Source organism: Nelusetta ayraudi, unplaced genomic scaffold (assembly GCF_046127955.1).
Source record: "Nelusetta ayraudi isolate G7.1 ecotype Tasmania unplaced genomic scaffold, CSIRO-AGI_Nayr_v1 ptg000034l, whole genome shotgun sequence".
Lineage (NCBI taxonomy): Eukaryota > Metazoa > Chordata > Actinopteri > Tetraodontiformes > Monacanthidae > Nelusetta > Nelusetta ayraudi.
Window position 1 is genome coordinate 5192398 of NW_027466084.1, and position 9523 is coordinate 5201920.

Here is a 9523-nt window from a genome sequence, read left to right on the forward strand (position 1 = left end):
TCCTTGTCTATAATAAGTGTTTAATGTGCTACATTCAGTTCACATTTAATTAGGTGGGTATAGGACTATTTGTAAAAGATCTCACTCATCATGGTTGTCATGTAAGATTACATGAGAAAGTTCATAATCACGCTCAAGTTTTTCTATTTTGTTGAATATAATTGTTTGTAATTTGTCAGGAGAAGATGCTGTCGCTAGAAGCGAGCATTGAACAGCGTTTAAAATGGGCCGGTGGAGCCAATCCAGCGCTCACCCCCGTCCTACAAGACTTTGAGATGACCATTAGAGAAAGACGTGCCCTGGTGGCCAGAGAGAACCAGCGAACTGGCCAGGTACTAACATCAGTGGCCCAGCACAGAATCTCTCTTTACCAGTAACTGAAATGGGCCAATGTCTGAGGACCTTCAATCATCTATGTTGTGTAGGTTACCTTCCTGTGCTCAACCATCTTAAATTTCGAGGGACTGCGGACCCGATCTCCCGAAGCCCTCAACATGGACGCAGCCCTGTTTGAACTGCTGAAGCGCTGTCAGCAGACCTGTTCATATGCTGCCCAGTTCAACAGCACTGTGTCTCCACTGGAGCTACAACTTCTGCAAAGACTGGTGGGTTCGACTTCTCCTCCTGATTGAAATTAGACATGAATTTAATGCCACATTTTGGTCTTGGGCTGCCAAACACATGTGATTTTGATGTGTGAAGTTTTCTAGCCTTTCTCTGGCAGACTGGAGTTGTAATGACATTTTTTAGACACATTCAAGACTTCATAGCAATCTTTAATTTTGTCTAATCCATTAAAGCTATCCATGAAAACATCCTATTTGAACTTACCTGAAGAACATCAGAATCCTATTGGCAATTTTATCAGAAAGGCACCCTCAAGTAGATGTTTAGACCTGAAAACATCTACAGAATCTTAGCTAACAGGTGCACATTAGAGTGTTTGTTGGCTACTCAATTTATTTAATCAAAAATGAACTGCGTTTGTGTTATTCCTGTCGTAACACTGATATATGCTACGGCTACATCTAGAAACATCATTTTGTTGTTTCCACACCCAAATTGTTACGCAGTGTGTTGTTTTTTGCTGGTGCTCTTCTGCTTCTTAAACTTTAAAAAATAGAACACAAAACAACATGACCTTTACGTTACACTCTAATGTTTGTTGTTGTTGTTGTTTTATGGACAGAGTCCTGAGGTGGATCAGCCAATCGGCAGTCCAGATTGGCTGAGTTGTGCCAGGCGACAGCTTGAAGAGGAGCTGAATGTTGCCCAGAAGTCTCAGGAGGAGCAGGAGCAGCAGCTGGAGTGTTGTGGGGAGGCACTGCAACTCCTGGTCGATACTATCAAGACCATTCTGTCCAATCACAACCGGCAGCTTGGTGATGTCAAGCACCTGCTGAGGGCCATGGCAAAGGTATTTTTAAGATAGTGTGTGTGCGTGGGTGAAGCATAAAATACTCCTGCAACAATCGGATACGGTTAAAACACCGAGCAATCAGAAAAGCGGGCATCAAAAACTACAACTGCAACAACATAAACTAAAAAAAAAAAAGGCGTCATGAGTGGGAACAAATTGACACATTTGAATTCGGAGTCCGCCCTACCATGGTCTCTGAAGATCCAGTTGGAAACACTGACACTGTGGAGTCTTTCCACTTCCTGGTACCTATCAACTCCCAGGACCTCAAATACAGCAGTGTTTCTCAACTGGTGGGTTGCTAACCAGAAGTGGGTCGCAGAGCTTTATATGTCTCTGTAAATATCTATATTTATAGAGACAATGTTGGGCATTTATTTTGAAGGACACACAATTCAATTCAGTCATTTCTGTCATTTATTGGCTACACATGATAGAAAGTGGGCGTTTAGCGTTTTTATTTTTGTGGAATAAATCTGGGTTGCGACTTCATGATAATATATGTATATATGTACAGTCCCCTCCAAAAGTATTGCAATGGAAAGGTCAATTCCTTTGTTTTTGTTGTATACTGAAGACATTTGGGTTTGAGAACAAAAGATGAACATGAGACAAATTTTAGAATTCCAGCTTTTATTTCATGGTATTTACATCAAGATGCGCTAAACAACTCAGGACAGAGCACCTTTTCTTTGAACCCACCCACTCATGAAACAAACAACTGAAAGAGGTTTCAGTTAAGGCTTGGAACAGCATTTCAAATGAAGAATGCAACAGCCTGGTGAAGTCAATGGGTCGCAGGCTCGATGCAGTTATTGCAAGTAAGGGTTATGCCACCAAATATTGAATATTTTTCACTCTAAGTTAATTTAATGTCTGTTCCAATACTTTTGCTCACTTGAAAAGTGTGTCGGTTCAAAGAAAAGGTGCTCTGTCCTTGATGTAAATACCATGAAATAAAAGCTTGAATTCTGAACCTTTGTCTCATGTTCATCTTTTGATCTAAAACATAAATGTCTTCAGTATACAACAAAAACAAAGGAATTGACCTTGCTGTTGCAATACTTTTGGAGGGGACTGTATATATACAAACACACACAGTCTGCTTTAGCTTTGACCCCATGGTCAACTATTTTTGTTTTCTTCAACAGGATGAGGAAGCTGCATTGGCAGATGGTGAAGAAATAATGTACGAAGGAAGTGTTCGTCACTTCCTACTGGAGTACAAAGCTTGGCAGGACAACATCCAGGTGGTCTTGTTCACTTTAGTTCAGGCCAGTGGACAACCTCACTGCCAGGAGCAGCTGGAGCTGCTGGAGGAGATTCCTGCCACCTTGAAGGAGCTGCACTCTCAGAGTCAGAGGTACACACAAGTAAACACAGCATTTCAGATTGGTGCAATGGCTCGTGACCTAGCTTGAATTTCATAGTGACACATTGGATCAGTGGATTAATTTCAGCTTCTCAGTAGAACCTAAAATCCTTATTGGTGACACCTCAAAAACCAGCGTTTTAAAAGCCTACAAAAATGCTTTTTGTATTGATTAAGAATACAATGAACCATTTCAGTCTGCAGTACTTGTTAGTGCACTTTTTCAATCCTTATGCTTCCAAAAAATAAAGGCCTCTAGAGGCCTTTATTTTCTCATTTTCTATCACCCATTTGCATCCAGTGCTCATTCTTATGCATACTCCATTTGTTTGTTTAAATAATTAATAAATAAATAAATAAATAAATAAATAAGTGCATTTCTGGAATCAGAACTGTTCTTGGTTTTTGTTTTGTTAATAGCAGTGATCTCTTAACAATTGGTTAGGACAGGTAAAATTTGTTGAATGCAGTTTTTATTACTTCCAGGTGTACTCAAACTACAGGTGAATCTAAACTTAATAAACATAAATATGTTATCGGTTATAGGTATCGGTCTTGAAAAGCAGGAACTTATCGGTATCGGCTTGAAGAAACACACATCGTGCATCCTTATTTCTTATTATTATATAATATTATATAATTTGCTTTTTGCTTACTTAAAAAAAAAAAGTAGCTTTAAGTACAAAAAGTACAAATCTGTAAATGTTGGTGCTATACAAATAAAATTTGATTTGATTTGATGAAACCAACACCTTCTCTCATCTCAAGGTGTACAAATCTTTAATGCACTTTTTATGTAACATAAACCGGAGGTGCGCAATTGCATTATAAACTTTGTCCACGCCGAGTACACATTTGACGCACAAATCTGCAGTGGTATGGTGGGACCTGGAAAGGCGCGATTGGGAGGAACAACCGTATTCTGTTGTTGGACTTCTGTGCTAGTCACAATTTGCATTTGCGTTTATCGTTTATTAGCTGTGTAACCAGACTACTATCCTGATTAATTGATCAGTAGTTTTATGAGCCACTTAAGACCTAATTTATTCTTCATCAAACAACGCAACACAAAATTGCAGTAAAATTTCAAAGCTTTCCATGTGATGTGTTTTGTGCCTGTAGAATCTATTTTTCACATTATTTGATAATTTCTTCCAATAATGACAGCCCCCTCGCACCCCCCAAACAGGAGGTAAAGGATTCTAATTGTCAGCGTTCGCCTTTCTTTGCAGTGTGTATAACGGCCTGGTCAACTTTGCATCGCCCCTGGTGACTGACAGAGACACCGAGAGCACCAGTCCTGGTTCAACACAGGCAGCTTTGGCTGCAGGTAGCTTTCACACGTGATATTTAACATTTAACACATTTGTGTGCATTTGTTTTTTGTTTTTCAAAACATTTAAAACATATGAACATAAACATATTTACCTACCCACCTATACCAATGTTTACCTACCTACATATTTACCTGATCATATTTCAATTTTAACCTATTACTATTTTTTGTTTTCTTTTGTTTTGTTTTGCCCTTAAACTTTGAATTCAGCTTTGAAATGCACAGGAGTGAAGACGCAGTCAGACTCCATGTCCCAAAATACTCGGAAGGCCCTTCCACGGAACCAGGGAACTCCCACTGAGACCCCCCCCGGCACACTGGTGACAAACAGCAAAGGGCTCAACCCCAGTCCTAAAAGAGCTGTACGAGACCCCAAGACAGGACGAGGTGCCGGTCCTTTTTCTCTTTATTGTATTTATTGTATTCTTGGTATGGTTTGACCTTAACTTGATTATATACTCTACATCAGGGGTCCCCAAACTACGGCCCGCTGGCCACATCCGGCCCGCTGCGTGTCTCTGTCCGGCCCACGTGAAGGCAGTCATAATCCGCCTTTGCCGACATGTTACCATTAAAACCACTCATTTAAATAGAAACCCTACACACTCGTTATCTGTGTGCGCTTTATTATAGGACGATTGTTGTGGGATTTATTTTAGGAGAAGATGGCGGCCACTTTATATACACAGAAGTTGACTTTCAGAAAGGATAGATGTTATTTTCCTGCCATGTTATTTGATAGTGTTATACATACTAATGTCTCTGCTTGCAATTAAATTAATGATGGAGAATATCAAAAAACGCATTTTGTTTGTATAGCAAAATAAAAATTACATAGGCACTAAGTCAAGAAGTAACCCAATAGACTGAGAAAGTAGGACAATTAATCAGACCCAATAATTGACTGGTGGGCCACAATGGGTTCTGAAATATGACAGAGGGGCCAGAGCAGCAGCAGATGGATGGAGTGTTTTGGTGACCCACCTCATAGGAGGGAAAAAAATATCATGGGATATGTAGAAAATGTTTTGATGTCAATTGAAAATGAACCAAAGCAAAGTTACAACAAAATATGTGTGTAAAATGACTCTTAAAACACTTGAAATTGATGGAAAACAGCTATTTTATGACTTACTATTAATATAATTTCTTCAAGTTCGGCAGGCCGTATTAAAAAACTTAATGGGCCGCACATGGCCCCCCCCCGGGCCGTAGTTTGCCCCTCATGACTGCAATTAGTTGACTGGCGATCGGACTAGTGATTTCATTTTTGAATGTTTTTCTGTTGAAGCTGTCCAAGAGAGAAACTCTTATGCAGTGAGTGTGTGGAAGAGAGTCAAAGCCAAGCTGGAGGGAAGAGACGTGGATCCAAGCAGGAGGATGAGCGTCACTGAGCAGGTAAGGCTCCGTTTCCCTGCATGAGTGAGAGTGTTACATGCTGAACATCCACATTTGATTCAAGTGTCAATATTTAGAATAGGGATGTAACTAAAGATCATTTTAATGATCACCGTATTTTTTATTATTATTACTATTTCTTATTATTGCTGTAATTATTGCATAATTGTTGCTGTAATCATGCAAATTTCCCTACCGTGGGATCAATAAAGGTCTTCTCCTTCGTCTACTTCTTCTATTCAATCAACGTAGTTATTTTTTTTAATCAGTGACTCAGTTTCCTCCACTGGTCAGGATGGCAGAGGTAGCAGTCTGAGCAAGGACAGTTGTTGTGAATCAAACTGAAACCCGCTTCACTGTCAATGGAAATTGTTTAAAGAATTTATTTTCTGTATCACTGAAACATGTTGTTGAGCACCTAAGTCCTGACCTCGATTTTTTTAAATCAAAATCAGTATCAGAAGCTTTTACTGTCACTGTAAACAAAGCATACAATGAAACTGGAAGTCCTACTCTTGCTTGGTTCTTTAAGACTGTCAAAAAAGTATATTACGAAATATTTTTTTTAAAAATGTGCAAGAGTAAAGTAAAATAAGAATAGTGCAGTGTACAAATAAATAAAAAGAGAGGATTTGAACAGTTATTGCACATTGTGAATGCAGTTTGAAGGACTTGGCTTATTTTGCATATTTGGTTTAGACCACGATGAGACGGCTCTCCAAACAGTTTGAAGGTTCTAGTCTGAGTTGTTCATAGTGGTGCTTGCTCTGGGAAAGAAACTCTGTGGGACCTGGAGCGCCAGCCCAAGTGTAGCAGCTCCAACACATGGTTACCGTGGTGAGAGGAGCTCTATTGTGATAACAGCTCTGCTTAGGTAGCGAGAGCTGGCCATGTCCTCCAGGCTGGGTTAGGGAGCAACCAGTGAGCCACTGGTCTGGGTTAGGGAGCAACCAGTGAGCCACTAGTCTGGGTTAGGGAGCAACCAGTGATCCTCCAGGCTGGGTTAGGGAGCAACCAGTGAGCCACTAGTCTGGGTTAGGGAGCAACCAGTGAGCCACTGGTCTGGGTTAGGGAGCAACCAGTGAGCCACTAGTCTGGGTTAGGGAGCAACCAGTGATCCTCCAGGCTGGGTTAGGGAGCAACCAGTGAGCCACTAGTCTGGGTTAGGGAGCAATCAGTGAGCCACTGGTCTGGGTTAGGGAGCAATCAGTGATCCTCCAGGCTGGGTTAGGGAGCAACCAGTGAGCCACTAGTCTGGGTTAGGGAGCAACCAGTGATCCTCCAGGCTGGGTTAGGGAGCAACCAGTGAGCCACTAGTCTGGGTTAGGGAGCAACCAGTGAGCCACTAGTCTGGGTTAGGGAGCAACCAGTGATCCTCCAGGCTGGGTTAGGGAGCAACCAGTGAGCCACTGGTCTGGGTTAGGGAGCAACCAGTGATCCTCCAGGCTGGGTTAGGGAGCAACCAGTGATCCTCCAGGCGGGGTTAGGGAGCAACCAGTGAGCCACTGGTCTGGGTTAGGGAGCAACCAGTGAGCCACTGGTCTGGGTTAGGGAGCAACCAGTGAGCCACTGCTCTGGGTTAGGGAGCAACCAGTGATCCTCCAGGCTGGTTAGGGAGCAACCAGTGATGCTCCAGGCTGGTTAGAGAGAAACCAGCGATTCTCCAGGCTGGTTAGGGAGTAACCAGTGACCCTTTTGTACTGGTTACAGAGCAATCAGCGATCCTCTGGCCTTTTAGGGAGCAACAAGTGATTCTCTGGGCTGGTTACAGAGCAACCAGTGATCATCTAAGTTGTGTTGATGCGAAACAATGTGTGATCTGAACAAGAATAGAAAAAAAGATTCTAATATTTTGTGAATTTTTGCTGCTATTTTGTTTCTTCACAGGTGGATTTTGTCATCAAGGAGGCCACTAATTTGGACAATTTGGCCCAGTTGTATGAGGGCTGGACTGCCTGGGTGTGAAGGGACAGCCTGTGCATCAAGTCTGTGGTCCAGCACTGGACTGGAGATCAACCAGGTTCCAGAGGGTCGGTGGTGTTCGGAGGATGCCACTCAGCCAATCAGGGGATTGGAAACGGGAGTGGATGCGGAATCGGCCCTTCCAAACTCCTGGGCAGCCAAAAGGGGCAGTAGTTGACCTCGTAGCACTACTGCAACCACGCTCGTCAACCATCTGCTATTGGGCAAAACAATGCTTTGTGGGCCTGTGACTCCACCCTCTCTTTAGAGGGTCCAACCAGGCAAAGCCATGCTGAAGGGGGAAGGTGAGCGAGGCCTTGAAGACTCCTCCCTCCTCACCAGCATCTCCTGCAGCTCAGTCGTCTCTGAGGAACCACTCAGTCGCGTTGAGCCAGTCAACTTTTGCCCAGAGAACTTGCAGCCACACGGTGTGTTCCCCCCCACCCCCAAAAGAAAGCACACAGCAGACCAGCAGGTCAGTGTGGAGCTCCAGTTGATGGCGCTCTATTCCATTCCTCAGCAGTCATGTGATTGCAATGGGTAGAGACCTTCACTGTTGGCCATGAATGAAGAGAACAGAGGTTTATCAGTGTCCATACGGATTCATGGACACCCCCCCCCCCCCTTTAAAAAATAAAAAAACAAATCAAGAATGAGAAAAAGGAGAAGAGTCAGGCTGCAGCCATTTCTTCAGCAGTCTGGACTCCAGCGTTTCTAATTGACCAGTTTCACTAAGAACAAAGTGAGTTCTCGTCAAGGTTCTAAGCTCCCTTTGTGTATAGAGCAAACATTGTTCTTCCATGTGAAATTGTTTTTGGTGGCTTTTTTTTTTCTTTCTTTTCTTTTTTTTTTTAAATTTAGTGACATTCTCTTCAAAGGTGAACTAATAACTTTTTTTCCCACTTTCTGCTCCTTTAGGCTTATTTGTTGTGCTTTGTAACTATTTGGTTTTCGTTGAGATGTGTAGCAGTAGATTTTTGGCTTTCTTGGCTCGCCTGTCGAAATCTTCGACTTCATACATACGTGCTGCTCATTCTTAACACTTTAAATTTTAGAAATCTTGACCCTTTAGTTTTAAATGTTACGTGGGAGAAATTATTTTCGGTGGTGGTACAAGATGTTTACTCTTAAAGGTTTTAATGACTTTTGTTGGACGAAAAAATAAACGTGAAATTAAGAGGTTGTGTCTTTTGTGTTTTTAAATTGTTAAATACGGTAAACGTGGAGTGAAATTTATAAATATGAATAATGAATGGTTTTGATTGTCAGTGAAATATTTGGAAGTAGTCATTACTGGTACAATCGTTGTTATAAGGGCACAAACCACTATCAAGAACAAAGCACTATCAAGATTTTAAATGTATTTTGAACCCAACTCCTCCACCACATTTAAATATTATGCATTCTAGTGCTTTCAGCGCTGTCGTTTCCAGAGGGGTTTTCAAACTTCAGTTTCTTGTTTCTTCGATGCAGGTTTGAGTTAGTTTCAATCAACTCTGAGTGAATTAATTCTGACTTTAGCACACGCACCACCCACGACTATAGAAAGCTCACGTCAATGGAAACCCCCAGTATTCCGAATCAACACCGCAACTGCCGAAAAGAAAATGTCTGCATGCTTGAGGCCCCTGGAACAAGAAATCCTCATGCGATAAAATGGTGATACAGCAAATCTGAACATTGTTAGTTGTGGGGATTCTGTTAAATAACGTATAGAAAACTAATGATGGAAACGACAGGAATTGTACTCAACGTTAGATTTTATTCTGAGGTGTCATTTAACTAATGTTAGATGATGACACAAACACATTAATAGCGAAGGTGCAAAAAAAAACAAAAAAAAAAAAACAGTTTTGTAAAAAGCTAACAAAATCTAACAACGTAATTCAAACAGGCTCCATGTTGCTCAGTTTTGACTCGTTACTTCCTGCAGTCCTAATTGGGTCCAAATCACTCGGCTCCATGATTCACGCATTTTGTTCCACCGATGTGGCGATTACCCAGGGAAATGTTAAAAGTGGTTCACATCAATGAT

General features: G+C 41.7%; 1 protein-coding gene across 3 annotated transcripts in view; it reads left to right on the forward strand.

Annotated features, from left to right (window-relative positions):
• The window catches only part of smg1 (SMG1 nonsense mediated mRNA decay associated PI3K related kinase), an 83991-nt gene extending 75326 nt beyond the window's left edge, over positions 1-8665 (forward strand). For 2 of the 3 annotated variants that reach the window (XM_076032663.1, XM_076032664.1), the window contains exons 57-64: positions 180-332; positions 426-605; positions 1190-1417; positions 2572-2783; positions 4025-4122; positions 4339-4515; positions 5420-5526; positions 7414-8665. In XM_076032663.1, coding sequence (XP_075888778.1) covers positions 180-332; positions 426-605; positions 1190-1417; positions 2572-2783; positions 4025-4122; positions 4339-4515; positions 5420-5526; positions 7414-7491 — 1233 coding nt within the window. In that variant the 3' untranslated portion in view covers positions 7492-8665. The remainder of the gene's footprint in view (positions 1-179; positions 333-425; positions 606-1189; positions 1418-2571; positions 2784-4024; positions 4123-4338; positions 4516-5419; positions 5527-7413) is intronic. The other variant, XM_076032665.1, reaches the window with a different exon arrangement.
• The last annotated feature ends 858 nt before the right edge of the window (positions 8666-9523 follow it).